Raw genomic sequence first — 27953 nt, forward strand, 5'->3', positions numbered from 1 at the left:
GAAGAAGAAGAAGAAGAAGAAGAAGAAGAAGAAGAAGAAGAAGAAGAAGAAGAAGAAGAAGAAGAAGAAGAAGAAGAAGAAGAAGAAGAAGAAATATGTGAGCGTGCGACACCAGGGTCGAGTGCTGTGCTGACTCCCGAGTTGGACTGTCTCTGCTGTTCAAGCAGCTGGTTGTGCTGTTTCTTCACCTCGTCATACTCAGTCTGGAGTTCGACTTTCTCGGTACAAAGCGTGCGGATATCGTTGCTAAGCTGGTCGTAGCCTTGCCTGAAAACTTTGCCTTCTTCCTCGCGCTTTTTGTATCGCTGCTCCAGCTCTAGTTTCGCTTGCTGCAGGAGGGTCAACTCACGCGTCAGTTCTATGACTTTGGCTTCCAGCTCCTTGTTCGCAGCGCATAGCTTGTCGAAGCGCAGGATCTTGTCTTCTGCCTGGCTGAGTTGGTCGGCGAGCTTAGCTTTCTCGTCGCTAACACGGCCCTCGACTAGTTTCTGCACATTGCCGTAGTATCCTTTTTCTAGCTCACGGTGCTTGTCTTTGAGAGCCTTTTCCTTCTCGTCGATGCTACCCTCAAGTGCCGCCAGTCTTGACGCGAGTTTCTTGAACTTGTATCTCTCGGCTGCAAGCTCTGTGGAGAGGACGGCTTCTGTAGCCTTGCTCTCCTCAAGCCTTCCCATAGCTTCACCTAGTTTTGTCTGAAAGATCTGAAGCTGCTCGGAATCTGAGGGCTTGTTGCGCCACAAAGCCTGAAGCGATCCGAGCGACAGTTCCGCAAAACCATCTCGAAATGTCACAAGTGCTGCATGCTGCTCCTCCACATCCTTTTGGTGCTGCATCCGTTCCTTCTCGCACATTTTGAGCTTGCGCTGAAGGGCCTGAGCTTTGCTACTGATTTTGGCGTTCTTCAATTCGGCGTCTTCTTGCTGCAGGTTCGCTTGAAGCACTTGTATTCCTAGCTGTTGGATTTTCAGATGACCGGTTTTTGTGACTAATTGATCAAATGTTTCCGTCAGGCTCGCGATTCCGGTCTTGAGACTGCTGATCTCGGAGGTGATGATTCCGGCCGTTGCCTCGTCGAGATTGTCAAAACCTTGCAGGTACTTGGATATGGCGGTGTCTTTGGGTGACGACATGTTTTGTGATTTCCGCGAGATATGGTGGTAGCTTTGAGAGGCCAGTCTGCTTTATCTGCTGCAGGTCGCAAGGCAGTCCAGTCTGGGGGAGAGTTGAGTGACAGTAGAGAGTGTAGTGGGTGTTGAAAGATGTCTCCAGGCGACACTGGCCCAAGTAGTAAAATCTCTGCAGCTTGAAGAGGTCAATGTGTTTTTGTTTGCTACACTCATTGTTGTCCCGCCACCGCAGGTGAAAGCAGCCTTCACCTCGACAATCCTCAGGCTCCCAACTTTGCCACAGCAATAACCTCTACCACAGATCCACTCCAATTTCAACCAATCAAACTTACAATTTGACACTCTGTCTTCAAAGTTCAAGAATGTCGCGCTCATCAGATACCCCAGCCGAAGACACACGTACGCGTCTCCGCGCTACAGCCACAGCATTCACGCCGCAAGCCAAGACCAGTGCATCAGGGGCACTTTTCCACGAGGGCGAAAACGAGCCATGCCTCCAGAATGACAAGATCAAGCAGCTATACACGTCATCTGTAATCAGCGAAGCACCAAGCGAGTCCCCAAACGAAGTAAATACTCTCTACACTCCACACTCCATCCCCAACTACGCTTACATACTCATCCTTTAGTCGCGCCCTACAAGCTCAGCACATGCGTGTCCCACGTGCTCCCAACTGACGCAAACGCTCGTATCACTTAGCCACGCGCAGGCCAATCTCAAGTCGCAACTGCAGCGCCTGGAGCGCGAAACCCCCGTGGAAAAACTAAGCCGACTCTGCGCGCAGCATGACGCCGAGATCAAGACGCTGAAGGAAGAAGTAGATGCATTGGCCAAGCAAGATGAAGCGCTCAAGGTGGAGATTGCGGGGGACGAGGAAAAGCTGAGGGGATTAGAGAAGGAGGTGACAAAGCTGAGACCAAAGGAGGCGTTTACGGTTGTGGTTAGGGAGGGAAAGAAGAAGTGATTTCTTTTTTTCCATCTTGGTATGCTGTGTTTTGCAGTGTCGGTGTCTTCCCTTCCTGTCTATACATGCGAGGTTGGATAAAGCAAAAAAGAAAAGAGAGAGGACAAACCAATCTAGTCTATTGTTCTAATGTTGGTTTGGTTGAGCAGGACACTGCGCTGTTTCCGAACTTCAATACGCAAAAGTAGACAATCATCCACTTCGTTGTTCCCATTACAGTACCCAATAAAAACATCCATGAATCCCTACAACCGCAACCTATATCACCGCCCGTCCTCAAACGACCCGTCGTCTCGCTCTGCAGTCAACCTACTGACCTGACTCGACGAACTATTTCGCCCCAGCAAATCTGTGTTACTGTTGTTCTTCGAAGTAGACATGGGTTTCTTTACATTGTTCTTCCAGAACAACCAGCTTTGTCCATTGTACACTGCAAGCGGATTGTGGTCGAGATGATTGCCATCTGGAGTGGTGTTGATGCCAAGGACGTTATCATCACCATCATCATCTTCATGGTGTAGTGACTCTTTGATAGGAGTAGAGGCCTCGGATTGCGATGCACTTCGTAGAGAAGTACTACGGGCTATGGAAACTGATGTTTCGGGTGTATCGCCAGGCCTGGTATCGGGTGTGTCGCTCGGGTGGGTAGGACGTAGGACGGGCGAGTGGGACTGGGATTGTGGCGTCGAATTCAAACTCAGTGTGGCGAGCGATTTCCGTGGCGAAGCGCTGCGATGAGAAATAGAGTTGCTTGAGTGGATGCTGCCGTTGGATATGTCTTGGCGCCATGTCATGATGCGATCGTTGGGCGGCTGAGTCGACACACTGTCTCGCCGCGTGCGACTGTTACGCGAGATCACGCTGCTAGGTCGTCCGATGCCTGATAATCGCTTCGCTGCCATTGTATCCAACTGTTCACTCAGTTTTGTGCGCTTGTGGAAGGCGCAATCTTGTCGAAACACTTTGAGCGCCCCAGTATAGTCTGCTGTAACGATAATGTTGCCTGCGCGATGTGCCGAGCGTGCAATGTAGGCCGGACTCTCAACCACCTTCTTGAAATGTGTCTCGTTGGGCGTAACTGCCAGATGTACTGACCCTCCCTCCGTAGGTGCTCGCGACGATACCACGGATTCCGCCTTTGAAACCAGAGTAACCGGAGGCGGATTGCAGAGATCAAAGATTGGATCTTCCGAGGCGCTCAGCAGTTGCCGTGTCTGCATGGGTGCAATGACAGTGCATGTGGTGATTGAGTTGTGAGCTTCAAACATTTCCACCGGCCGCTGATCCCTCTTCTCGCCTTCTATCGCAGACATTGACCAAATGTACGTTTTACGGTCCTCGCTTCCACAAACAATGTGTCCACTGCTGTCGGCAAACATTGCTCTAATCTGGCTGCAATTGTTTTGATGTCCACGAAACTTCATCTCGAGCGTTTTGTCTTTGAGGTTGTATACCCGCAGCCTCGAGTCGTTGCTGGATACCAGCAGCTTCACCTCTCCATCCTCGCTTCCCGGCGGCCAATACGTCGTTTTGATTCCGGTAATCTTGCTTCCCTTTGCATTTTGGCCTCTGGTTGACTTGACATGGAGTTGCGCCTGCCACTTCAAGCCATCCGTGTCGTAGAAGAGACAAAGACCACCGAGCGTGCCGGCTATGGACGTCTTTCCGTCAGGCGTGAAAGCAACCGATGTAATCATGTCTGGGAGCGTAGTCGAATACGCCACACTCTTGTCCGGGATGCTCCAGAGGCGCAGTCTAGCGTCCAGAGACCCTGCAAGAAAGAAGCGGTCATCCGTGGGGTGAAACTGTATCGACGGAACAAAGTCGGAATGCTTGAATGTGCAGAGATTCTCATCTCGACTGATATGCCACAGGCGCACTGTCTTGTCCATGGACGAGGACAAAAGAAAGTTGTTCTAGGCGTCGTTAGTGCCGTGATCCGAGCAATCCGCCATGTTACACATACCTTGCTCCAACTCAAGTCCAGGATCGTTGACGTGTGTCCATGATACTCCCGAATGGGTTGCTGTTGAAAGACTGGCGCGCTAAGACGGCTACCCTCTCCATCATGCGCATGCGGATCGCTTTCGCTGTCTTCATGTGCTTGACGGCGCTGGGGACTGTCTATCACTGTCCAGACCCGAATCACCCTGTCCTGCCCCCCGACAGCAAGATACTTTCCATCTTTACTAAACTCGACGGCCCAGATGGGATTCTGTATTGCTGCGGACCCAGACTGCGGTGCAGGATTCGACCCAGCAGCCGGCGGGCTCTTCTTGACGGCGCCAGCGCGCAGTTCTTGCGCGAGAAAAAGACGATCAAACTCCTTGTCTTTCTTGAACTTGGCCCTTACTTTGATGTATGCCGGGGGCTGCGGGATCTTGGGACTGAAGCTGTAATTGTCGACGTAGAGCTGGGCATCCATTCCCTCTTGTCGTAAGTCGCCTGTTTCGGAACCATTGTCACTTGTACCCTCGACGGTGCTCTTCCTTTTATTGCTGCCCATGAACCGACTCAGGAAGGAAACTTTCCTATGGGTGTCGTCAGCTTTGCTTACTACTCCGCCACGGTCCAACATTGTCCATGCATGGCAAGGCCGCCAATATCAGGGGAAGCGCACTCAGGCCGTCCATGTATGCGAATATTCCCGGATATGGTTACGCGCTAGCGGAAGAGATGTGGCATGTGAAAGCACTCACTTCTTGTCGGCCTTTGTGCCCACGGCATCGCGAAGCGTCTCCCCGCTAGCCTTGTTCTCCCCGCCCACTTCATTTGGCGAAGTCGGTGCCTGGCTCGCTGAGACGGCGTCTGTATTCTGCGAGCGCAGCTTCTGGGCGGCAGGCGATGTATTCGTTCTCTGGAGGATTTGCTATACGATGAGTCGATGCGTCGTTAGCGCTGGGGTCGGTGCAACTCGCGCCGCATAAAGACATACTTGCGAGAGCGGGTCTATGGGCGTCTCAGCCAAAGCGATTGCCTCGCCCAGGAGGCCATTTTGTGAATCGCTCGACAGCTGGGCGGGCGGCGACGTGGGACTTCGTAGCTTTGCGACGAGTTTCTTGTTGGTCATGGGCCCTGCGAGTTGTCGGACGTCAGCATTGGGGGAGCCAGGCGCGGCTGAGGGTTGCCACCACGTACCGTCGAGTGTGGAGGAGCTGATTCTGGGGATAACGGTGTCTGCCATGTTTCAAGCGTGGCGCGGTACCATGGATCTTCCCCGGCCGGGGTGCTTGTGCATGTATAACAGCAGCCAGCGCCTGGAGGAACAAGAGCTGGCCCAGAGAATACAATACAAGCAGGCAAGCAGGCACGTATGTAGGCAATGCGCGTGATGCGCAGGGACGGTAAGCGAAAAGATGCAGCAGAGGTCCAGACCTGAGGATGCCGCTGCGGAGGGCGGCGGATATTTACAGGCTAGGCCGTCGTAATTAGCATCATGTCCGTACCTCGATGCAGGTCCCGCGCTGCTATAAATCGCATGGCATGCGATTGGTCCGAGGGGGGGTGAGCCGTGATGCTGAGAGCGGCGGCTAGAATGAATGATGCGTCGCGCAACTGCAACCGCCTTTGTCCTTGGGCGGCCGATTTGCCTGGGCCGGCTGTCGTCAGTCATGCTGCCATGTAGCCTCGGCACGGCCGCCGGAGTGCATGACGTCACAGAGACTGCACCCACCACCAAGACAACGTCGTGCAGCAGAGGGACACGAACATGAGTAACTGAGGCGTGGCGACATGTGCACACGGCAGGAGGGCAACAACATTTGCAGCGTCAGCGGCAGCCATGGAAAAGGGCCGACGGGCCCAACGGCGCGAAGCTTGCTAGCCATCAAGCATGCTAAGCCTGTGCCGGGGGCGGCCGACAAGAGCCAGTCAGCAGCAGCACACAGGATACACGGGGCTTCAGTCATGTCTGTAAAATGGTGCATTCGTAATTATTCAGGGGGGAATATAGGTCGTTGATCCGTCGCGTGCAAAGTCCATAACCAGCCGCTTCACTCATCCAAGAGGTGTGCCCAAAAAAGAAACAGAAAAGAAAAACTACGCCATGACGCCAACGTGCGCGGAGTATCAGCGACTCCGACAATGCAAGGACCAAAGCGTCCAGGGTGGTATACAAGAGACTACATGAAAGGAAAATGGCAACGAAACACGGCTGCGAGCCATCTAAAAGTCCTCGTCGAAGCAGAAGTCGCCAGACTGGCCTTGGGGCTCGGGTGCGGGCGACGACGAGCCCTCCTTCTGCTCGTGCTTCTTTGTGCTGGCCATGACGCCCGCCTTCTGGTAGTCGCCAACGCGCTTCTCGAAGAAGTTGGTCTTGCCGGCAAGCGAAATGTTCTCCATGAAGTCGAAGGGGTTGGTGGCGTGGTACACCTTGGGGTTGCCCAGCGCCAGCAGCAGACGGTCGGCGACGAACTCAATGTACTGGCACATGAGCTTGGCGTTCATGCCGAGCAGAGCGCAGGGCAGAGCGTCGCTGAGGAACTCTTGCTCAATCGTAACAGCCTCGGTGATGATGGCCTCGACCGACTCCTTGCTGGGGCGCGTGTTGAGCAGAGAGAAGAGCAGGCAGGCAAAGTCCGTGTGCATGCCCTCGTCACGGGAGATGAGCTCGTTGGAGAAGGTCAGGCCAGGCATGAGGCCGCGCTTCTTGAGCCAGAAGATGGACGCGAACGATCCGCTGAAGAAGATGCCCTCGACAGCAGCAAAGGCGACAAGGCGGTTGGCAAAGGTCGAGTTCTTGTCCGTGATCCATCGCAGCGCCCAGTCGGCCTTTTTGCGGATGCAGGGAACTAGAGCGCGTTAGACGCGTAGCTACAGCGCGTTGCGGGGCTACTTACTGTTGTCAATGGCGTTGAACAGGTACTGGCGTTGCCTGGGCTCGCTAATATATGTGTCGATGAGGAGAGAGTATGTCTCCGAGTGCACATTCTCCATCATGATCTGGAAGCCGTAGAAGCAGCGGGCCTCGGGGATTTGTACTTCGCTCGAGAAGCGCTCGACCAGGTTCTCGTTGACGATGCCGTCCGAGGCGGCGAAGAAGGCGAGCACGTGCGAGATGAAGAAGCGCTCGTCGTCGTTCAATCGCTTGTTCCAGTCGTGGAGGTCCTTGGAGAGATCAATCTCCTCGGCGGTCCAGAAAGAAGCCTCGGCCTTCTTGTACATTTGCCAGACCTGGAGCAAAGGCAGTTAGCACTGCTGGCTGCAAGACATGCAAGACGCGCCCAGGAACGCGTAATGCACGTTCAGGCGTACAAAACTTACATCGTGGTACTTGATGGGGAAGAGGACAAAGCGTCCGGGGTTCTCCTGGAGGAGGGGCTCGTGGGCCTCTTCCTCCCTGATTGTGGACGCGACCGTGGGCTTGACGTCTTGGACGTTGGCGTCGAAGTCATCGGGAATGCCGACAATGGGCCTGAAGACGTTTTCCTTGTCCGAGTCTGAGAAGTCGAGCTCCTTGGCGGGCGAGTCGGTCATCTTGAGAGAGCTGAATGCAGCAGCCGCCTGCGTGTCGCGTTAGCATGGGCGTGTCGCGTAAAGTGCTTGTCCCGCATCGTGACGTACCTGCTTTGAGGGCGTAGCGTGGAGAGCAGACATTGCGTGATGGCGAAGAAGAAAAAAGTTTTCAACAAGGCGCTGGAGAGTCTGTCGAGACGTGTAAGAGTATACAAGAATAGACAAGGACTTGTTCGCTGGTGGAGAGAGCTGTGGAGCGTTGGGGTGTGTGAGGAGAGACGGAGAGAAACGCGCCCTCTCTATAAATCCGCGTTCTCTCGCGGGCACGTGACATGGCGATCGGCTGTGCGGCCGCTAGCGCGCGCTCGACACGAAAAGAGCGCTATGAGCTCATCCATGTGCACCACACATGGCGGCGGGCGTGGGCGCCCCATGGCCATTGGAACGGGCGTCTTGCACATGCAGCCGCTGCAATCGCTCGCGCGCAGTCCAACGACACCCATATCGCCCACCCTCACCCTCCTCAGCGTCGAGCATTCGCATGTCCATTGCTCCGTCGCGTCGCCCAGCCACGGCCATTGACAAAACGCAGACGCGTCGCAACGCGCTATGATTCGGTTCGTCCCCACCACAACACGCAAGGACCAGCATGGCGCGAGCAATGTGCGGCTGATTCAGAGCTTGGAAATGCGTTTGAAGCGGCCATTGGGCCGTGTCATGGCCCCTCCGCCCTGCTGCCCGGCCTTGGTAGTCTGCCGGCCTCGCATCAGATAACTTTTTTTTCGCGGCTTCTCACCACCACTTGGCCCCACCACCGGCGCGCTGCTCGACGCGTCCACGGGCGGCATGCCTCTGCTCTGCTCTGCTCTGCTCTGCCAGCTTCCCCCTTCTCGGCGTCTCCTCGAAGCCTTGTTTCGGCCACGGCCCCTGCCCCTCCAAAGCACACATACTCCACAGCCCCCCAAGGTTTCGTGGCGTCGGTGCTGAATCCCTACGGCCAGTTGACCAGACGACGCGTGCTCGGACGCGTCTCAGTAGACGCGGGGCTTTGTTCCGCTGTTGCCCTTGATTACATCCATTCTCTATCCACACACCAAGACATCTACAAATATCCATACATGAACGAAGAGGCCTTTGCGGCCCGCCTGCGCCTGCGCGTCGTGTTCCTTTGTCCTGCACACAAGAACGTCAAGTCTTGATACCCAGCCCTCTAATCAACGCCGTCAGTTCCGGAATCCGGAAGGGCTTGCAGATCGCCTCATCCACGCCCGCCCTCTTGGCCATTTCCACCTGTTCTCTTCTTGCGTTTGCGCTCACGGCAATAATCGGCACGTGCCCCCTCAGTTGTCCCTGTGCCTCCATCTCTCGAATTTTCCGTGTGCACGTCAGTCCATCCATGACGGGCATCTCGACATCCATGAGGACGACGCTGAGCGGCACCGGCGGCGAAGTGCACGGCGTAGGCGAAAAGCACGTTTGCGATAGATGAGAGAGCGCCTCGACGCCGTGGTTCGCAACGTGAATCGTGTGTCCGAGCTTCTTAAGTTGGCTAGACAGGACACGCTGGTTGATCAGGTTGTCTTCTACAATGAGGATGTTGTAATGTTGTTTCTCTGCTGCCCCCACCTCTTCCCCGTCAGGCGGCAGCGCCATGGCGCTCAACGCAGCCTCCGGCTTGTCGTTCTTGCTCTCGATAATGTCAGCTTTGGAACGCGTCGCTAGTGCGCCATTAACATCAGTGCTGCTATTTGTTGTCCTGTGTGCGTTTGCAGGTGGTCTCGCGCGCCGTGATTTGATGTAAAAGGAAAACGTGGATCCAACATCCTGATCCGATGCCACCCCAATGCTGCCGCCTTGCAGTTCCGTCAGTTCACGCGAGATGAAGAGCCCAAGGCCTGAGCCGCCGTACTGAGACACTGTTAGCATGCTGGCAAGAGGGAATAACGACATGTAGTTGAACTATACCTGGACATGTGTCTTTGGCGTGGCTTGCGAGAAACGAAGAAAAAGCTTTTCCTTGTGCTCAGGCGATAGCCCACACCCGGTATCTTTGACGGTAAAGTTGAGATAAAACACCTCGCCCGCGTGATCCGGCTCAGGCCGCGCGAGAAAGTCCCGCCGCAATGTCTCTTGTGGCACGTACTCGATACCCTGCATCCTCTGGGCTTCACGAGATGCACCCATGACCACCTCAACCTTGCGTACCTCTTGGCCTTGGGTAAACTTGATGGCGTTGGTTAAGAGATTGATGAGAATCTGCAACACACGACTCGGATCCAGTACTGCCCAGTCAATCTCCAGCTCCTCGATCGAAGCGTCACACCGCATTTCGAGCTCTACGCGGACTTTGTTGGCTTCGTCCTTGAACATCTTGTATGCGTCTTGCAGAAGCACTGCAGGCTGTAGCACCATGGGGCTAATGACCAACAGCTTCGAGTCGAGCTTTGAAAGAGTAAGAATGTCGTCTACGATGCGTTTTTGATGCGTGGCGCATGCCTGGATCGTGTCAATGGCATCCAGACTATTGTCAATTAGTTCTTGCAGCTGCATCTCCTGGTCGGGCTGCGCAGTAATGGCCCCGGTACGTATAAGGGCCTTCATCTCGCCCAATGACCCTGTGACGGAATCCGCGCATTGCACCATGGCACTCAGTGGGTTGCGCATCTGCGTTGCTGCCAGTCAGTCTTTGATCTATACCACATCTGTCAAATCACCCACCTCATGGCTGGTCATGTCAATAAAGTTTTCCTGTTGCCTCTTCGATTCGAGCGCTTCTTCGACCCGACTTTGCTGAATCGCCTCGGCCCATTTGAGCTGCGAAATATCCGTCATGGTGCCCATGATGGTGCCATCATTGTACGAAGTGGCGGTTACCAAGATCCACGTCGGTGTCGAAACCCCATCTGGTCCAGTCCACTGTTTCTTGAGATGAGTTGAAAATGTGTGTGACGTTCGTTGGTCTTTGGTGGTTTCGACCTCGCGATAGCAAGCCTCCATGCGCTTTTCGTCGACAATGTTTCGCCACTCCACTTGGTCCATGGGCACTTTGGGATGGCCGGTGATGCGGAACCATTGATCGTTACAATATCTCATGGAAAGATCCTGATTAAGATGATACAGCCCGACAGGCGCCAACTCAGTGAAGCTGGCTAAACGCCGCTCCGCCTCTGATTGCATGATTACAGCCTCGGTGGCCTCTTTTTGCGCAGAAATATCAGTGTTGCATCCGAAAATGCTAGTGACCATGCCATTTGTGCCTTTTATGGGCACACATGCTGATAGAGTCCAGATATATTCGTCGTCCTTCTTTTGGCCGTCTTCTGCTTGGATCCGCGGTCTCTTCCACCGTACCTCGAATGTAGCTGGCTCGCCTCCCAGCAAGATATTCCATTGATTTTCGACCATGGCTATGTCGTCTTGATGAACACAGTCCTTGAAAGCAAAAGGTTGGCAAAAAGAAAAATCTCTCCGGTGCCCGGTTTGAGCAAAGTATGTATCCCATCCGCATATTAGCTGACGCTGACAAGCCGCGACTTGAAGACTTACATTTGCATGAACCAACATGCCATCAACGCCAATCTCAAAGTAGCCTAGGCCAACCTGATCCGCGATTCCATTCAAGTTCCGAAGCTTTTCCGCAGCATGACTGGCCTCTTTCGCTAGTGTTGCAACTTCGGCATTGAGAGCTTCGCGGTCTCTGGCGGCCTGTTCTTCTTGTCGTTTACGATTCCGCGTGTCTTCTTCATGTAGCGCTACGGACGCAGCAGAGGCCCCCAGTAGATTGGCAAAGACGTCGATCCAGTCCTTGTATTCGTCATCGTAAGGTCGGCGAGTATTCAAGCCCATGAGGAGGAACCCCACAACAGTGTTGTCATAGGTCCGGATGGGAAGGACAAGAAATACCTTCAGCGGGTCTCCGAAACCGCGCTTCTCGAGGTCGGTGTACAACGACACTGGCAGTATGCCATCTTCTTCCCTACACAGTACTGCGGGTCCGTCTCTTGCGCTATCGACCAAGGCGCGGGCTAGGCCAATGTCTCCGTCTAGTTCTACATGCTGAGGCACATGCGGGTGGTCGGATCTGTATCCAATGGACCATTCGAGGGTGCATGTGTTTGGTACTTCTTTCACTGCACCCGAAGCGTCTAACGGGTCGTCTGGTATGCAGCGTGAATACAAAACGGCGGCTGGGAAATCGTACTCAAATGGCTGAAGAGCCTGGGCAACGTAGGCCCAGAAATCCTTCATGGTTCTCGCTTTGCTAGTCAGCTGGCCAACTCTCAATAATGCACTAACACGGCGCTCGAGCAACCTGAGTTGACAAGGTTAACAGAATTAACGTGAAAGAGCCGCTGTCCACCTACCTCTGCTTCGTCACCTCGGTGACAATCGAGTACAGGCCGGTAATGTCGCCAACACCGACAAGCGGCACCAGACTCCACATGAAGAAGGACTCTTCGACGAAGCCGTAACGTTCGACCATGAAGTGGTACTCATCTTCAGGGGCGTCGGCAAAACGCGTGTGCTCTGAGCGTGCCATGGTAGCCGACACGGGGTCGGCAAGTTCAGGCCTGGGTGCTTGTTAGAGAAGCGTCCACACACACATGGATGGTCGTAGCTGCACACACCATGCATCAAGGATAGTCTGGCCTAGGATGGCCGGATGGCGCGACCCGCTGACGGCTCCATAGGCGAGATTGTACAAGATGGTACGCTCTGGGCCGAGGAAGAGGGCGGTTGGGCGGGTTTCCAGCATCAGGGTAGTGACGAGCACGTTGAGCTGGTAGCTCCAGGTGCTCAGGGGGCCCAGCGACGTCTTGGCCCAGTCGACGTTGCGGATGCGGTCGACATGCTCGCGCAGCTCGGGCGACTGGATCTTGACGGTGAAGATGGTGTCTGGCGGGGCGGCCGACAGCGGCGAGGCCATGCGGGCGAGGCGCGGGGGCTCGGAGCGCGACTTGGAGCGCTCGACCAGCAGCGGCGGCGGGTGGTGGGCAATGGTGACGACGAGCCAGCGGGCGCAGGCGGCAAACTTGGCCCAGCGGTACCTGCCATGGCGAAACTCGTGCTGGAGGCGAGCCTCGGCGCGGCTGGCGGGATCCCACCAGTCCCTCAGGGCATTGTGGTCGTCGAGGGCGAGGGCCAGGTGGGGGATGGCCAGCAGGGCGGCGTTGACATGGTAGATGGTCGTCGCGGGCGCTTGGCAGTCGACGATGAAGGTCGGGCGTGGGTCGCTATCGTACAGCAGGCGGAGGTCGACACACCCCATGGCGGATCTGCGTGGGTTTGGCCGTGGTTGCACCGCAGACGGCACGCTCGAGGCCACGACGGGCGCAGGCGGCGCCGTGAGTGCGCCGGAAAGCTTGGTGGCAGAGGCCGTGGTGCGTGCATGCGCTGGCCGAGACGGGAGTGCATTTAAGCCGTGGCGTGCGCCGTGGAGAGGGCGACGACGTCGTGGTGGTGGTGGCAGGGAGCAGAAGGGCCATGCGGCGGGCCATGGTCAAGGCCATGTTCATGTATGCACGCGGGTTGCCCACACTGATCGCGATCGCCACCACGGGGCTCGTTTGCCGAGCAGCTAGCGCGCGCGGGCTGCGAGATGCCTACTATTGCTATTATAGCACGGCTGCACTGAGTCGCCGCCGCGCTTCACTGCATCTTGGCTGTGGCTGGCTAGTCGACGTGAATATGCTGATCTCACGTCACCGCTCTGCTACTACACCTACACCTACGCCTACTACCCGCCATGGCTCCCTTTCTTTTGCCGCCAGCATACCCATCTCCGCCTATCTAGCGCTGCCACGGTGCTTCTCCCAAAAGCAGCCCACCACGCCTGGCTATCAGATACAACGTCTCTTTTTCTGTCCTCCGCCTCAGTCTTCGCCTCGCCCGCCCAGTGGCGATCCACAAGCCGTCCCTACACCATGTACTTATCGCATCACAACCACGCCAAACTGCCCTAGCGCAACAAGTCAAGATGCAACACGGGTCAACAGCCTTGCCACATGGCATCATTCCCCTGCTTACTCAAGAGCCTGTCAGGACTCTAGTCGGCGCTCCAAGGCCGCTGGCTTCCTGACACCCGCCGCCCATGACGGTATACGCCTAGTCTTGTACAATACCTCACAGTGCCACTTTTGCTGCCTGAGCTCACTGATCCACCAAGCGCCAATACATGCACCAAGCCCTCTTACGCGCCATCTGCTGCCTCTTGTCTTTGCAGCGCTGCTGACCATAGCCCATCCATCGTCTCAGACCTCGTCAGTCCAGCATCTCGGCCCAGTTTGGCACCACCACAAACTTGCCCTTGACCCTGCCCAGACTAATGGCATCGCCCGCGTCTTCAGGCGCCGCCCGCTGCTTCTCTGGCCTGACTTCAACACTGGCAACTTCCTGCAGGAAGCTGGCCTTGTTGCCCGGTGTGAGCTCATAGCTTGTCCCGCCCCAGTCCAACGTTGTCCGGCCCGATTCGTGCACACGCAGCTTGCCAACCAATCCACTTCCAAACCGGACGCCTTCCCTCGTCTTAGCTGCAGCATCCGAGAACACCCCTTCTTCGAGCTTGATCTTTGCATCTCCCTTGCCAGCGGCTTGCACGGGCGGCGGGGCGGGCGGAGCATCCGATTCCTCCTTCTTGACAAACGGCGGCTCGACTTCGGGCATGAGCGGTGGTATCTGGAAGAGGTATACATTGTTGTCCCGCACCGTCGGCTTCTTGTCTGCAGGGCCTGCTTCTGCCATGGGTACGTCGCCTGAGCCGTCAGTCTGAGCCACCTCGTCTGGGCCCAGCTCGGCTCGAATATGGCGTAGGTTAGACTGGAAGCGTGTCCACTCTGCGCGGTCTTCGTCAGTCTGGAGAATCGGTTCAGCGATACTCTGCTTCTTCTTCTTCATCTTCGGCTTTCGTTCGGCGTCTGGTGATTGGGGCTCCTGCTTCTCTGCCCGTTGAGCGGGAGCGTCGGCCAAGCCAACCCGTTCGGCATCAGCCATGTTCTCGTCGTCACTAGTGGGTTCCGTCTTGACAGCAACGTCTGAATCTTCCGAGTCATGCCAAACGCCCTTGAACTGCTTCCGAGAGCCAGTAATCTCCACGTCCTTTGACTTTGCCTTTGCCTTTCGGGCAGTCTGATCCGAAGCGGCTGCCGCCAGTGGCTGTCCACTCGATTCCGCCTGTTCGAGTATCTTGGCAGACGCCTCTGAGCTGGCTTCTGTGTTGATACCAAATGTTCGCTCTTGATGTTCTTTCCTGCCGATTCGAACTGGCAATGCTGTCTGTGAAGCACGCTGTGTCGACGGCCCTTTTCCTTTTCCTTCGTCTTCGTCAGAAGAGATCTCGATCAGGTCAATGTCCTTGCGCGGCAGGTTCACGTCGTCCTCGTCGTCCGACGACACTGATCCGCCATCTTCTCTTCTGATCGACGACCCACCTCCCCCACCACCGCCTCCTGACCGACTCGCACCTCCGTAGCCGCCATCCTCATTCTTGATGCGTTCAGCTCGAGAGCCTGATCCTGCACCGAAACCCGCGTACCCACGATTCGGGTTGTTCTTCCTGTCTACAGCCACAGTTAGCATAGTCACGCCAATCTGGACTGTCTGCCATGCCTTCTCTCGAGCTGCCAAGTGAAAATGGCCCACTGGCTACTCCGCTGAATCCACCGCGCGCATTCTTCTGCTTGTTTGCCTCGCGTCTGGCGGCCCGCAGTGCATCGGCCTCCCTTCTCTTGTCTGCAGCAACCTGCTCTTTGGTCCTTTCGCGGTCGCGAGCGGCCTGTTCTTTTGCAATGGCATCTCGCTCTTCTTTACTTCTTCGCCCTGTGAACGCTGGTGTCTTGACGCCTCTCTTGCCTCGGGCTGTACCGCCGCGGCCGCGCACCGAGGGCGATGCGGATCGTGAAGGAGGGACCGAGCCCTGTAGGCTGCCTAATCGCTGGACGGGAGCGCGAGCACTCGGTTCTGCACCCGGTTGGGGTGATTCGACGGCCGCTGAAGGCGAAGCGTGCGAATCGCCTGCCACTACAGTACTCTCTCCACTAACCGCCGGCTTCGACTCGTTGTCCTCTTGCTTGGGCACCACGGGCTCCGCGGCATCGCCTGTAGCAGCTGCAGGTGCGGTGCTCTGCGGGGTCGCATCATCCACAGATTCGCGCGCGGCAGCCGTGTCTCTTGCAGCAGTCGATCCTCCTCTTGCGCCGCCTCGAGCACGTGTGCTTCCACCTCCTCTTGGTTTTGGTGGCATTGCTGTTGTGGTTGTGTGAAAGGACAAGGACCAAAGTGGTGGCTCGAGAAAGTCGCAAATATTTTGGCTATCGATAAGACACCTCGGATCAAACGTGCACCCCCCCCCCCCAGAAACGCGACGTCACATGTCAGGGTACGTGGCGCGTGTTTCAAGAGCCTTGTGCTTGTGCTGTACATACATACACATGCATTAGTGGCTTTGTCCAATAGTCATGGGGGGGGGGGTTTTTGCAAAAAATATTTTTTCCCAATCACCGTGGTATTACTACACAGGTTAAGCAAAATGACTCGGCGACCAAAAAAGTTAGCAGACAGTATTTATCAGGCTCAACAAATCCAAGGAAAAAGCGAACATCGTCTGTTTCATCTCTACGATGCCCCCTAAAAAAAGATCATCCAGCTCTATCAATTACAGTTTTCTTTTCTCGTTGTTTGCTCGGGGAAGAGTAGTGGTAACTTATGTGTATGCCGATGTGTGTGTGTGTGTGGGTGAGTGGGTGGGAGAGGGTGTGTCTGAAAGCCCACTCCGCCAATGCTCGCTATAGATACTGAGGATACATCTGCTCCCTGAACGCCAGCCTCCAAATGGCCCAAAAGCAGAGTCCAACATGAACGCATAATCAGGAAAATTGAATACGGTGGATGATAGCCAGAGCGCAAAAGCCGTCAACAGCCGAGAAACAGGGTATAAAAATGCGATTCGACGGTCGTTTAGCCTTCGACAAACGTCTTGGGGCTCTTGCCCAGTAGCTCAAGACATCTGCGTGCAAGCGTGACGACTTCGCCCTCGCCATCTTCATTGTCCTCGTCGTCCGACTCAATGTTGCGGTCGGCGATTTCCGTGACCATGTCGACAATCTCGTTGGACTTGCCAATGCGTTCCATCAGCTTTGCGTCTTCGGATTCGAGTAATTGTAGTAGTGTCCAGATAGCAATGTGCTGGAACGTTGGGTCTCCGCTCGCCAGGAAGCGGCGGAGATAGCCATGAATTCCGCCTGCGGGTTCTGTCCAGTTCTGGATGAATATCGAGTAGTCGCCCACTGCGTCTGTTAGCGGTGGACAGGGCCGGGACGGAGCATACTTACCCTTGGACGACAGGTTGCCCAATGCAGCGGCACTGTTGCCCTGCACCTCGATGCTCTCTGATTCCGTGAGTGGGATGAGCACATCAAAGACGCCCAAATTCAGCAGGTGAGGCTTGAGCTCCTCGCTCAAAGCAAGCACCGCGATTGCGGCAGTCATCTCCGACTGGACTGGAAGGCGCACATTCAGCACAAGCGACTTGCACTTTTGCACGGCACCAGCCTCCAGAACCAATTGCTTGTTCTTGTCAGAGCTTGCAGCGAGGTTGCGGAGCGTGGATATGGCGTGGCATTGGATCTCATCGTTGTCGGTGGAGCCAAGCAGGTCTACGAGGGGCTTGAGGAAGCCGGCTTCGATGATGGGCGACTCGTTTGCGGGGTGGATGGAGATGTTCCGTATGCATGCAACGGCGGATAGAATAAGCGGTAAGTATGAAGACTGGAGGAGGCGGAGAAGAGACGGCAGGCCGCGGGCGCGCACAATCTCGAGCTGGTAGCGCTCATCCGAGGCAAGGTTGCGAAGGGCGAGCGCGGCCTGGCACTGCACCTTGGGCGACGACGACTCCATGAGGTGCACCAAGGAGCCCACCAGGCGGCCCTCGGTCTGTGCCAGCTTAGCGCGGTTGCTGGCGTCGACGGCAATGTTGCTGAGGGCCGTAGTGCAGTAGTATTGGACATCGACATCGGACGAGGAAAGCAGCTGGACGAGGACGGGAATAGCACCGGCGTTTACAAGCTGTTGTCGGTTGTCGTCTGTTGCCATGTGAGCGTGGGCCGTGCGTGAATCGGCAGAGCCGCCTTACCTGAATGCGTCATGTTGAGCAGGGCGCCCGTCGCATTTCTTTGCACGCGCATGTCCTTGGACTTTGCAAGGCGTGTGAGGGGCTGCAGGGCGCCCGAGCGAGCAATCTTTGCCTTGTTGTCTTCGTGTGTGGCCAGGTTGGTGATGCATCCGACGGCGTTGCACTGGACCTCGACGTTGGGCGAGTTCATCTGCTTGATCAAGGGCGCCAGGCCGCCGAGAGCGACAATGGCGACCTTGTTCTCAGCTGCGAGCAGTCAGTACGGGCGTGCGAGGGCTGCGGCGTGGCACCTACTGTTGACTGCGAGGTTGCCCAGGGCGGCACTCGCGGCTCGCTGCACCTCGATGTCGGGGTTCTGGAGCAGGAACAGGATGGGCTCGAGCGTGTCCCGGTCGACTTCTCGGACATCTGCATCACATGGTGTTAGGTGCGTGTTGTTGGCAGCGGCGGCAGCAGCAGCAGTGGTGGTGTTGGGGTGGTGGGTCGTGTACCTCGTTCTGTTATCTCGGCAAACGTCAAGCTTGCGGACCGCTGCAAATCAATGTTGTCTGAGTAGACGAGGGTGCTTAATGCGCGGAGGGGTTCGCCCGAGAAGAAATCCGTCTCTGCTCGCTGCTCAGGGTCAGTAGGGGTGCAGTGCAGGGGTTGCGGTCGAGGAGCAGGAGGGGGAGCATGAGGCGGAGCAGGCAGCGGGCAAGCGTACGTTTTCGAGGAAGCCGAGCAGATCGGCAACAGCCTCCCTCTCGCTGTCTGCGAGCACCGGGTCGTATATGCTATCCCTCGAGCGGGCTGCCGATGCACGTTAGTGAAGGCCAATACGGCGAACCATGGGCGTACGAACCGCCGCAGCAGAAGAAACGGTAGCAGAGGTCGGAGATGCCCATGACTTTTTTGGGGCGCGGGCGCTTGCAGAGCGGCCAGGCGTCGTGGGAGCGGTGCAGGTGGTGGTGATGGGGGGGGGCGATGGAGCGGCGGAGATGGCGGGCGGGAGGGTTAGAGGGAGGCGGGCAGAGGGCCGGTCGCGCAGTCAAGAGGGCGGGCAGCTGGCGACGATGGACGTGCTGGGGGCCGGTGCGATGGGACGATGAGCTTTGGTGATGTTGTCACCCGCCCGGCGTGTCGAGGTTGGATGCGCGCACGCCCTGCTTGGCGGAAGTTGAGCTGGTGGTGCTAGCGAGCGGAAGCGTCGCCCGAGGCATGCAAGGCCAGCGCCAGCAAGGGTCGGGTCAATCCACCACAGGCGGGCTAGGCGACGAGATTGGACACGCCGCCGGGGGGCCAGATAGCGGCGGCAGCAGGTGGCAGCAGCAGTTGGCGGCAGCACCACGACGACGACGACGACTACTGCTGCCACCACCACCACCACTGCCACCACCACCATCACCACCACCACCATCACCACCACCACCGGCCGTCTGCAACGCACACAGGGTCTGCTAGCCGCGCCGTCTTCAGCGTGCCGGGCGCTGTTGTTGCGGTGAGCCAACCGGGGGCATGTCCAGCACACCAGCGACGTCATGCCGCCCCCCGGCCGTTTGACGTGTACACTGTGTACCGCCGGCCAGCAAAGACGCCAGGCGGTTCACGATAAGTGTCGCCGTGGCTGCCATTCGTGCTGTCGAGCCCACACTGCCCGTCTCTTCGCAGCGCGTGGTGGTGGTGGCAGTGGCAGCGGCAGCGGCATGGGCTATGCTGCTGCTATTACATGCGACTACGACTATGCCCATCCCACGACGCCGCACCACGCCAGGCCTGCGACGAGCCTGCCCCACGCCATGCTATGGATGGACGGACATGGATGATACAGACAGGACATGATTTGCAGCTCCACCCAGCACAGCACAGCACCAGCAGAGCATCAGCACCAGCACCAGCACAGCGCCGGCACCAGCATCGGCACCAGCCTCACCCGCCTCACCAGCCTCACCAGCCTCATCAGCGCCACGGCCAGCACCACCAGCGTCGCGGCGCCACAGCCTGGAGCTCTGCGCCCGAGCTGCCACCACCACCACCACGGCTACCACATGTATTATGTATTCCTGCCCTATGCATCCTCCCGGGAGCGCGCCGAAAGAGCGGCCTCAAGGCGGGGTAGGCGGGCGCCGTCGACGTCGCGCGCCGCCGTCACCGCCGCGGCCAAGGTGCGTCGAGGGCGCCAACCACGGCACTCGGGGCCCAAGTGCCAGGCCACGGGCAACGGCGCGAGTCTTGATGGCGAGTGCGAGCACCGCAACGACAAGGCCACCAAGTCCATGGGCGGCGCAATCCCATTACCCTTCGCTGCACGCTCATAGGCGCACGCGGCCCCGGCGCTGCGTTGAGGGCCGCTCACGTGCCGCTCTGCCCACCTTGCCCGCCTGTTGCCCGCGCCTCCGCTGACGCCCGCCTATTAACAAAATGCGTGGGGGATGGGGGCCATGGGCCGACCACACACGCTGCGACCGCTGCAAGGTTTGCGTAAAAAAAGAAGCCTGCGCCTGCACACACACACACATACGCTCTCTTACTCTTGCGCACATACTCCTGCGCACGCCCGCCTCCCTCTCACCCTCTCGCTCTCACTCTCTCACTCTCACTCCCACTCCTGCACACGCACACGCACACACGCACACACACACACACACCACCCCCTTCATCTCTCTCTCCCCTTTAATTACCACCACGCACTGCCGCACGCCCATCCTCGCTGCATATAGCATTGACCTTGCCACCCCCCCTTCTTCACACACACACACACTATCTCTCTCTGGCATTGTCGTTTGCCCGGGCGCGACCGTAATTTTCCCGTTCCTACCGCCGCCCTGAACCCGCAATCCCACTTCCAGTATTGCCTTCGCTCCCGGTTTCGCCCTTGGCTGCCCACGATCGCCGCCCCACGAGCGCCGCCGCCGCCGCCGCATACATTAATACACGCCCGCCCGCCGGTGCTAAAGAGGTTTGCATTCACTGTAGAACCGGTTTAATGGCCCCAACTTCAGAACCCTCACACTCTTTCCAGAAGCTCAGACTCGACACCTCGACGCCGCACAAGCCCGTCACCTCAACCTTTGCCTCGTTCGCGCCTCTCGCCCGCAAAGACTCGCCGCACGCTGCCCCTGGCCATGTCCAGTCCCAGCTGACTGCCGAGTTCGCGGCTGCTGCCCCCAAGGCCAACCCCCACGCCGCCTACCAGAGGCGTGGCCACCGCAGCCCCGACCCCTCGGACGACTTTGGCCATGAGGGTTCGCTAGCCGTCGGTAGCAGTGGCAGCCGCCGCGAGGATGCTGCCACCGACTACTATGCCAGAGACTACCGCCACCGCAAGACGAGCATCAGCTTCAACCATGAGGTCCGCCTCGACACAGGCGAGGGTGTCGGCCTCGGCGTGCCTGTGCCCAAGACCAAGACTGCAAGGCAGTCGCACTCGCAGTCGCACCGCACCGAGGCGGGAAGCTTCTCGGATGGCTCCCAGCCCGACTACCTCGAGCTGCCGTACCGCGCACGCAGAGGCATGCAGTACGGCGTCGGCCAGTCGCGCTTCCCTCTCGTCAACACGACGGCCGCCAACCTTGCGCGAGCCAGCGAGTTCCCCGACCAGGTGGCTTCGCTGACGTCGGACGCAACAGCCTCGCCGCCCCTCGATGAAGCCCAGACGCCCCTGGAGACGCCCACCGAGTACATGCTGTCGCCAATTCCCGCCACCTCGCCCGTCGAGTTCCCCCTCTTCTCGCCCTCGCCACGCCGCATGGGCATGCCCCGGACCAAGAGCTACCGTTCCGAGATGGGCGAAGATGGAAGCCTCCGGCGAGCCAGCCGCCGATCGTCTGGCCGCTCTGGCCGCTCGCTGTCGTCCATGTCGCCAGCTGCCTCGTTTCTGGCGCGGTACAAGGCGTCCGAGGCCCCCATCCGACCGCCCCAACCCGACGATGAGGGCCAGGGCATTGGCTACGACAGCGAGTACATCATCGGCAAGCAGATTGGGTACGGTGGCTTCAGCATTGTCAAGGAGGTGACGAGCATGGAGAATGGCAAGCCCGTCATCGACGCCGTCAAGATTGTGCGCAAGATGCAGAACAACAAGTCCGAGTTCGAGAACGAGCAGATCCAGACGCAGTTTGACCACGAGGTGGAGATTTGGCGCTTCCTACGGCACCCCTACATTATTCCGCTGCTCCGAGTGTACACGACCGACTACGCTACCTTTTGCATCACCAAGCTGAACAAGGGCGGGACGCTGTTTGACCTGATCCGCGACACACGCCGGAAGAGGATCAACGGGCTGCCGGCCCACTTGGCCAAGCGCTATGCCTACCAGCTAGCGTCGGCCATGCGCTACCTCCACAATGACGTGCAAGTGGTGCACCGCGACATCAAGCTGGAAAACTGCCTCCTGGACATGACTGTGCCCAATGCCGAGGTCGACGGCGGCGACCTTTTGCTCTGCGACTTTGGCATGGCAGACTTCATCATCAGCGACCAGCGCGACGGCCCCGAGCCGCACTCGATTGGCGACAACCAAAACATTGGCCCTGCTGAGACTAGCACGTCGATCGCTGGTAGCTTGCAGTATGCCGCCCCCGAGCTGTTCAATACTCCTGGGCCCGTCTTCTCGCCAGCGGCCGACATGTGGGCATACGGTGTGGTGGTGTACGCGCTGCTTACCGCCACTTTGCCATTCAACGATGGCCTGGACATCAAGACCATGGAGAAGATCCAGGCGTGCCAGTGGGACGCGGACCTGGTTCGCAACTCGGAGGCGGTGCGAGATGGCGATATCGAGGATGCTCTCGACCTGCTTCGCGGCTGTCTGGATGTCGACTGCGAGAGGCGGTGGGACATTCACGATGTGCTGGACTGTGCTTGGCTTCGTGGTTGCGCAGAGCGCTACGAGCATGTCTCGCGTCCATGGGTTGCCGAGTCGTGAGAGGGTGGATTAGCGAGTGTGTATGAATAACGTTTGGTGTTGGTATGGGTCGGGCTGCGTCACGCACTGGGATACCCCATTGGCATCACTTCTTTTTTTTCCTTTCCTTTCTTTTCTCTATTTGTTTTTTTGGTTGATTCCCTTTTTTTCACGCTGAATTTTCACTGCGGCGCTCTTCACGGCCCGACACTGTGCGATTCAGTCACTTCAGTTGGCTATTGGATACCCTGCTTCGGTGATTGGATTCATGATTATGATTGCTTCTGGCGTTGTCTCATCGATGGTTGGCTAGGGCCCAGGGTTGGGTTGGGTCTCATGATGGATTGTACGCTGCTTGGCTTCGTGATAGATTTGACTGCCTTTGGTCGGCCTGTTGCCGTGTCCACTGACGCATCATCGGCTCACGTAGTCCGATAGCTGTATGTAAAAGTGAAATAATGTATTAGCTTGTACCAGTTGCAGAAGACGATCTGAGGTGCCGTCGGGCGTTGACACACGACCGTGACACTGGGGCTTGATGGGAACGTGGCCGTGGCTGGCGTATGGTGCTTGGGCATAGCCAAGAAGGTTGGTTGCACCTCACCTCTGGCAGCAGCTGCAGGTATGCCGATGGCACTTTCCTCTTGTAGGCAGGCTACGGTAGGGATCTGCAAGCCTTTCCCCGCACTACGCATGCATCGCCCATGCTTAGTGCCCACCGCCCAAGGCTGCCTGGCTACACACTCGCTCTCACTCACTCACACATCCTCCGTCGCTCTTCAACACCCACCAAGTAGCGTCACGAGCATCGTCAAGTCTGCTGCCGCTGCCGGCCCCGCCATCCACACACACCCTGCACCACGCAAACGGCCGTTCGCCAAGGCCCTACGCCATACCAACACCTGAACACATACTCACCTACCCTGGCACACACCCCCCCCCGGAAGCCTCCGATTCCGCAGCAATGGGTAACAATGGAAGCAAGCCGCATGACCACAGCAGACCAATTCCCAGGGCCCTTGCAAATGAAGCCCTGCTGCCCTGGCCAGCCTTGTGCCCACAGTCTAGACTCGCGGATTGACCACAGCTTATTGCTCCCAAGTCAGCTGTACCGCTGCAGCCATGCTGAACCCCCGTTCGTCTTGGAGACTTTGCCGATTTTTTAGCGACTCCCTTGACTAAAACGTCACTCGTCTGGCTGACGCTCCCGTCAATAGCGCCGCAGTCTAATAAGCTTTGCAATGCAAGAAATCGCCTCATGCCGTTCGCCATAAGACCCGCCCGCAGCCGGCAAACAGCATATATTCGGCGCCCAACGACTGGACGCCTTTCCCCAAGATTGACCATCTCACCCATTGGCGCCAACTGTCGAAGCTTACAGCTAGCCGCCGCTCCGTCTCCATTTTAGCATTGCCTCGCCTTTCATTCAGGTTAATTTTCCCCCGCGTGTCACATCGTCGAGACAGCCCTGTGAATGTACTACTGACAACGCAGCGTGACACCAACATGCCACCACGTGGATTCATATCAAGCAGATCAAGCGCCATATTCATCTGCTTCAGATTGGTCCCCCGTTTTTTTTGTCTACCACATGCGTTTTCTCGCTGGCTAAATCGGACTAGTTGCTGCTTGTAGGATTTACGAGTCTTGCTGCGGCCTTAACCATGGCGCCGTCTGTTCAGTTATTCATGCCTATATGCACTCCACCAAAAAAAAACTGGTGCACCCTGTACCGGTGTCCGGACGAGGGGTGGTACGTCTACAGGGCTAGCTGCAGTAAGCCTAATGTAACATTGCGCGGATGTCGAATTTGGGACCGCATATATAAACTCTGGTAGCCGTGGCTCCTCGCAGCCTCTCGCATCCACTCGATGGCAGCGTCTTGTCACCAACATGCATCTTCCCATCCTCATCACGCTTAGTGGCTTGTTTCATGCAGCTGCCGCTCAGTCCGGCTCTGCCTTCATTCCGGCGCGCCCACCATCACTACCGCTGGTCGTCAAAAGCCCTTACCTGAGTGCATGGTTTCCAGCGGGGCGCGATAGCGGCAATGGCGGTTACCTGCCAGGTCAATGGCCGACATTCTGGACGTTTGTTTGCTCTCAGCAGACTATCCAACCCCTAGGCTAACCATCTGCAGCGGCCAGATCCTAGGCTGGGCCGGTTTGATCAAGGTTGATGGCAAAACTCTCGTTTGGATGGGCGCACCGAGCGGCTACAGCAACCTGATCAACCAGACTTCGTTTGAATACACATCAACCAAAAGCATATTCACCTTCAATGCTTATAACAAAGTCAAATTGCAGGTTACCTTTCTCTCACCACTTACTCCGAATGATTTGAAGCGTCAATCGCTCCTCTTCTCTTACATTAACGTGGAAGTCACCTCGCTAGATAACTTGGAGCATAATGTCCAGGTCTATACCGATATTAGTGCTGGTGAGTAGCGACTTCAGCTCCCATGAAGCCTGCTTGCTAAGTGTCATTAGAATGGACTTCAGGCGATAATAACAACATAGCCCAGTGGAATTTTGGCACCACATCAGACGGCATCTCTTACCACAAGGTGTGGAAGCAGAACCAGCAGCTTTTCAGTGAGGCCAACGACCATGCGGAATGGGGAAACTGGGTACGTCAATCATTGCGATGTTACGTTTCGACTCAAGGCTAACCCACTTAGTACTACGCCACCAAATCAGTAGACGGCCTGACCTACAAGTCTGGGGCTGACTCTGACGTCCGCGGTGCTTTCGATCGTTCTGGAAAGCTTGATAATTCAAAAGACACTCAGTTTCGCGCAATCAACTCTCAATGGCCTGTTTTTGGATACGCCGTGGATATGGGCTCAGTAGGCACCCAAGGAAAGAGCCAGCTGTTTACGATCGGCTTGTGCCAAGACTTGGCCATTCAGTTCCTCGGCGCTAATGGGCTCACTCTTCTGCCTTCGTTGTGGAAGAGCTATTTCGCAGATGATCTCTCTGCATTGTCATTCTTTTACAACGACTATGCCGACTCAGGCAAGCTATCTACCCAGCTTGACAATCAGATCTCAACTGACTCAAAGGCGGTTGGCGGAAACAATTACGCCATTTTGACTACTCTGGCAGCCCGCCAGGCATTCGGAGCCACGCAGCTCGTTGGCACACAAGAAAAGCACTACCTGTTCCTCAAGGAGATTTCATCCAACGGTAACACACAGACGGTAGATGTCATTTATCCTGCCTCGCCCATTTTCTGCTACACCAACCCAGAGCTGCTCAAGTTGATGCTCGATCCTCATTTTGAAAACCAAGAGAGTGGCCACTATCCGAACAAATGGGCCATTCACGATCTGGGCACCCATTACCCGAACGCTACCGGCCATGCTGACGGTAAAGATGAACCCATGCCGCTGGAAGAGTGCGGTAACCAAATCATCATGGTATTGGCGTACGTGCAGCGATCTGGAAACACCGATTACATCAAACAGCATTACAAGATTCTCAAGCAGTGGGTAGAGTACCTTGTAGAAGACAGCCTTTACCCAGCCGAGCAGCTTTCAACAGACGACTTCGCCGGCCATCTCGTCAACCAAACCAACCTCGCGCTCAAAGGCATCATCGGCATCGAAGCCATGTCACGCATGTCGGACATGATTGGCGAGAGCGCCGATGCCAAAAACTACACATCAATTGCCCACAACTATATCGCAAAATGGGTAGACCTCGGCGTGAACAAAGCCGCCAACCCGCCCCACGCCATCCTCAATTACAACAACGCCAGTAGCCATGGCCTCCTTTACAATCTCTACAACGACCGTCTTCTCTCGCTCAAACTTGTCCCAGATGACGTCTACACCATTCAATCCGCCTTTTACCCCACCATTGAGCAAAAATACGGTGTCCCCCTCGACACGCGCAATCCCTACTACACCAAATCCGACTGGGAGGTCTTTTGCGCCAGCATCGCGAGCAACACCACGCGCGAGATGTTTCTCGATGACCTGGCCACATGGGTGGGGCAGACACCGACGAGCAAGCCGTTTACGGATTTGTATGAGACCAACGATGGGACGGGCACTCCTGGCATTGATTTCAAGGCAAGACCGGTCATGGGTGGCATGTTTGCGCTGTTATTGGTCGAAGGGAAAGGATATACTGCGCCACAGGGCGCGGCATGATGTCTTTTTATCTTCTTCAATTATGAATGTGGAGATTGGGATTTTCCTTGGCGGATTTACTACTATATTTATTGTGCTAATTCCACAATCAATGGTAAAACGTTATATCTTCATCTCATCTTATTTCTTCTTCCCTTTCCCTTTTCCATTCCTCCCACTCTTTCCCCCCGTCTCATTATCATCTTCCACGGCCTCCGCCTCTAACGCCTTCTTTTCTGCATACACGTTCCCCTCATACTCCACATCCTCGACCCACTTCTTCGCAACCAAAAACCGCCACGTTGCCGCGCTCACGCCCGCAAAAAATAGACTTATCACGCCTACCGTCTTGGCGACCGAGTAGAGCCTGATGGACGCTATGTAGCGCAGAAGCGGGGTAACAAGTATTTTTCTTTGGTCCTGTGAGATTTTCATCCTTGTAATCAGCTCTTGTTCTCATTTTCTCTTCATCTTCTTCTTCTTCTTCTTCTAGTGTGCAATGGGAAATACTGCCGAAGATGCAGGTGTAAAAGTAGAGAGATTGGGGAAGGGTGAAAGAAAGAAAGTAAGAAAGAGGGCAAATCGTACTTCCAAATCAGGATTCACAGAATACACTATCAAAACGAGAACAAGCAGGATTGCAAACAGCAAAACGACAGTGAGAACCTGGATTACGGCTACGATGATGGATATGTTGTGCATGGTGCGTAGGATGCGGTCGACTTCGGCTACGAGAGGCGTCACTTGGTCGAAAGCGGCGTTGATTTCGCGCGAGTAGGGTATCCCCATTTTTCTTTTGGCTCTTATTCTTCTTTCCCCTTTTTCCTTTTTCTTCTGTTTTGTTAGTTTCTTGTCGGAATTGTTGGCCTTGTTTCGTTTCTTTCTGCCTCTCTCTCTCTCTCTCTTGGAGTTCTCTTTGCCGCGCGTGGAGGAAAGGAGTGGGAATGCGGCGTTGGATTGTATTGGGCTGGGATGAGTTTACCGCAGGTTGGATGGGGATTGTCGTGAGTAAGTGAAAGAAATGGAAAGGCATAGGTATAGCATGGCAAGATTTATGCATGATGCGTGGTCATGGTAGGAATGGTAAGCGGGTGATAGGCCGCTGACGTCATGTGTGCTGGGAAGAGGGGCAGGGGTGAAGATGTGCATGGGATTTGTGGTAGAGATGAGGATTTTCTTTTACTATGGATAAAGGATGAAACTGTGTGGTGTGTGGTAATTTGAGTTGTGAGTGTTTGTATTTCCGAGAGCATGGGGTTTC

General features: G+C 56.3%; 11 protein-coding genes across 11 annotated transcripts; 4 read left to right on the plus strand and 7 right to left on the minus strand.

Annotated features, from left to right (window-relative positions):
• Positions 1-134: 134 nt before the first annotated feature.
• Positions 135-1130, minus strand: SETTUDRAFT_19736 (uncharacterized protein; the record flags this gene model as incomplete). The annotated part of the gene is made up of 1 exon (XM_008026755.1): positions 135-1130. A coding segment is annotated over one exon (996 nt), but the record flags the coding sequence as incomplete, so codon positions are not given.
• A 359-nt stretch (positions 1131-1489) lies between these two features.
• SETTUDRAFT_19737 (uncharacterized protein) lies at positions 1490-2092 on the plus strand (the record flags this gene model as incomplete). The annotated part of the gene is made up of 2 exons (XM_008026756.1): positions 1490-1696; positions 1757-2092. 2 exons carry the CDS (start codon positions 1490-1492, stop codon positions 2090-2092), a joined length of 543 nt encoding a protein of 180 aa, XP_008024947.1.
• A 119-nt stretch (positions 2093-2211) lies between these two features.
• On the minus strand, positions 2212-5579 carry SETTUDRAFT_163224 (uncharacterized protein). The gene is made up of 5 exons (XM_008027478.1): positions 5231-5579; positions 5028-5167; positions 4792-4961; positions 4059-4623; positions 2212-4008 (listed from the first exon to the last, which is right to left on the minus strand). Exons 1-5 carry the CDS (start codon positions 5274-5276, stop codon positions 2356-2358), a joined length of 2574 nt encoding a protein of 857 aa, XP_008025669.1. The 5' UTR covers positions 5277-5579; the 3' UTR covers positions 2212-2355.
• A 427-nt stretch (positions 5580-6006) lies between these two features.
• Positions 6007-7798, minus strand: SETTUDRAFT_163225 (uncharacterized protein). Its single transcript, XM_008027479.1, has 4 exons — positions 7655-7798; positions 7355-7594; positions 6931-7264; positions 6007-6882 (listed from the first exon to the last, which is right to left on the minus strand). The coding sequence occupies exons 1-4, from the start codon at positions 7685-7687 to the stop codon at positions 6257-6259; spliced, it is 1233 nt and encodes a 410-aa protein (XP_008025670.1). The 5' UTR covers positions 7688-7798; the 3' UTR covers positions 6007-6256.
• Positions 7799-8612: 814 nt separating this feature from the next.
• Positions 8613-12815, minus strand: SETTUDRAFT_171422 (uncharacterized protein; the record flags this gene model as incomplete). Its single annotated transcript, XM_008027480.1, has 6 exons — positions 8613-9454; positions 9512-10210; positions 10265-11044; positions 11093-11858; positions 11911-12117; positions 12175-12815. The coding sequence occupies 6 exons, from the start codon at positions 12813-12815 to the stop codon at positions 8735-8737; spliced, it is 3813 nt and encodes a 1270-aa protein (XP_008025671.1). The 3' UTR covers positions 8613-8734.
• A 519-nt stretch (positions 12816-13334) lies between these two features.
• On the minus strand, positions 13335-15785 carry SETTUDRAFT_179025 (uncharacterized protein; the record flags this gene model as incomplete). The annotated part of the gene is made up of 2 exons (XM_008027481.1): positions 13335-15102; positions 15128-15785. 2 exons carry the CDS (start codon positions 15783-15785, stop codon positions 13808-13810), a joined length of 1953 nt encoding a protein of 650 aa, XP_008025672.1. The 3' UTR covers positions 13335-13807.
• A 461-nt stretch (positions 15786-16246) lies between these two features.
• On the minus strand, positions 16247-18611 carry SETTUDRAFT_163226 (uncharacterized protein). Its single transcript, XM_008027482.1, has 7 exons — positions 18514-18611; positions 18376-18461; positions 18164-18284; positions 17967-18080; positions 17673-17918; positions 16873-17622; positions 16247-16827 (listed from the first exon to the last, which is right to left on the minus strand). Exons 1-7 carry the CDS (start codon positions 18554-18556, stop codon positions 16499-16501), a joined length of 1689 nt encoding a protein of 562 aa, XP_008025673.1. The 5' UTR covers positions 18557-18611; the 3' UTR covers positions 16247-16498.
• Positions 18612-19649: 1038 nt separating this feature from the next.
• Positions 19650-20226, plus strand: SETTUDRAFT_163227 (uncharacterized protein). Its single transcript, XM_008027483.1, has one exon. The coding sequence runs from the start codon at positions 19697-19699 to the stop codon at positions 19964-19966; it is 270 nt and encodes an 89-aa protein (XP_008025674.1). The 5' UTR covers positions 19650-19696; the 3' UTR covers positions 19967-20226.
• Positions 20227-20310: 84 nt separating this feature from the next.
• On the plus strand, positions 20311-23023 carry SETTUDRAFT_163229 (uncharacterized protein). The gene has a single exon (XM_008027484.1). It carries the CDS (start codon positions 20635-20637, stop codon positions 22573-22575), a length of 1941 nt encoding a protein of 646 aa, XP_008025675.1. The 5' UTR covers positions 20311-20634; the 3' UTR covers positions 22576-23023.
• A 1581-nt stretch (positions 23024-24604) lies between these two features.
• On the plus strand, positions 24605-26713 carry SETTUDRAFT_153930 (uncharacterized protein; the record flags this gene model as incomplete). The annotated part of the gene is made up of 4 exons (XM_008027485.1): positions 24605-24648; positions 24695-24993; positions 25044-25183; positions 25235-26713. The coding sequence occupies 4 exons, from the start codon at positions 24605-24607 to the stop codon at positions 26711-26713; spliced, it is 1962 nt and encodes a 653-aa protein (XP_008025676.1).
• Positions 26714-26764: 51 nt separating this feature from the next.
• SETTUDRAFT_116021 (uncharacterized protein) lies at positions 26765-27481 on the minus strand (the record flags this gene model as incomplete). Its single annotated transcript, XM_008027486.1, has 2 exons — positions 26765-27112; positions 27281-27481. 2 exons carry the CDS (start codon positions 27479-27481, stop codon positions 26834-26836), a joined length of 480 nt encoding a protein of 159 aa, XP_008025677.1. The 3' UTR covers positions 26765-26833.
• Between the last annotated feature and the right edge of the window lie 472 nt (positions 27482-27953).

This window comes from Exserohilum turcica (assembly GCF_000359705.1).
Source record: "Exserohilum turcica Et28A unplaced genomic scaffold SETTUscaffold_2, whole genome shotgun sequence".
Taxonomy (NCBI): domain Eukaryota; kingdom Fungi; phylum Ascomycota; class Dothideomycetes; order Pleosporales; family Pleosporaceae; genus Exserohilum; species Exserohilum turcicum.

Coding starts and splice junctions, on each gene's coding strand:
- SETTUDRAFT_163226 (XM_008027482.1), bottom strand. CDS start 18,556: ATGGGCATCTCCGACCTCTGCTACCGTTTCTTCTGCTGCGGCG. Junction 18,462..18,513: donor CCGTTTCTTCTGCTGCGGCG/GTTCGTACGCCC, acceptor GTGCATCGGCAG/CCCGCTCGAGGGATAGCATA. Junction 18,081..18,163: donor TGCCGAGATAACAGAACGAG/GTACACGACCCA, acceptor CATGTGATGCAG/ATGTCCGAGAAGTCGACCGG.
- SETTUDRAFT_163224 (XM_008027478.1), bottom strand. CDS start 5,276: ATGGCAGACACCGTTATCCCCAGAATCAGCTCCTCCACACTCGACG. Junction 4,624..4,791: donor GGCACAAAGGCCGACAAGAA/GTGAGTGCTTTC, acceptor CGACACCCATAG/GAAAGTTTCCTTCCTGAGTC. Junction 4,009..4,058: donor TGGACTTGAGTTGGAGCAAG/GTATGTGTAACA, acceptor AACGACGCCTAG/AACAACTTTCTTTTGTCCTC.
- SETTUDRAFT_163229 (XM_008027484.1), top strand. CDS start 20,635: ATGGCCCCAACTTCAGAACCCTCACACTCTTTCCAGAAGCTCAGACTC.
- SETTUDRAFT_163227 (XM_008027483.1), top strand. CDS start 19,697: ATGTATTATGTATTCCTGCCCTATGCATCCTCCCGGGAGCGCGCCGAA.
- SETTUDRAFT_163225 (XM_008027479.1), bottom strand. CDS start 7,687: ATGTCTGCTCTCCACGCTACGCCCTCAAAGCAG. Junction 7,595..7,654: donor ACGCTACGCCCTCAAAGCAG/GTACGTCACGAT, acceptor CGCGACACGCAG/GCGGCTGCTGCATTCAGCTC. Junction 7,265..7,354: donor TCCCCATCAAGTACCACGAT/GTAAGTTTTGTA, acceptor CCTTTGCTCCAG/GTCTGGCAAATGTACAAGAA.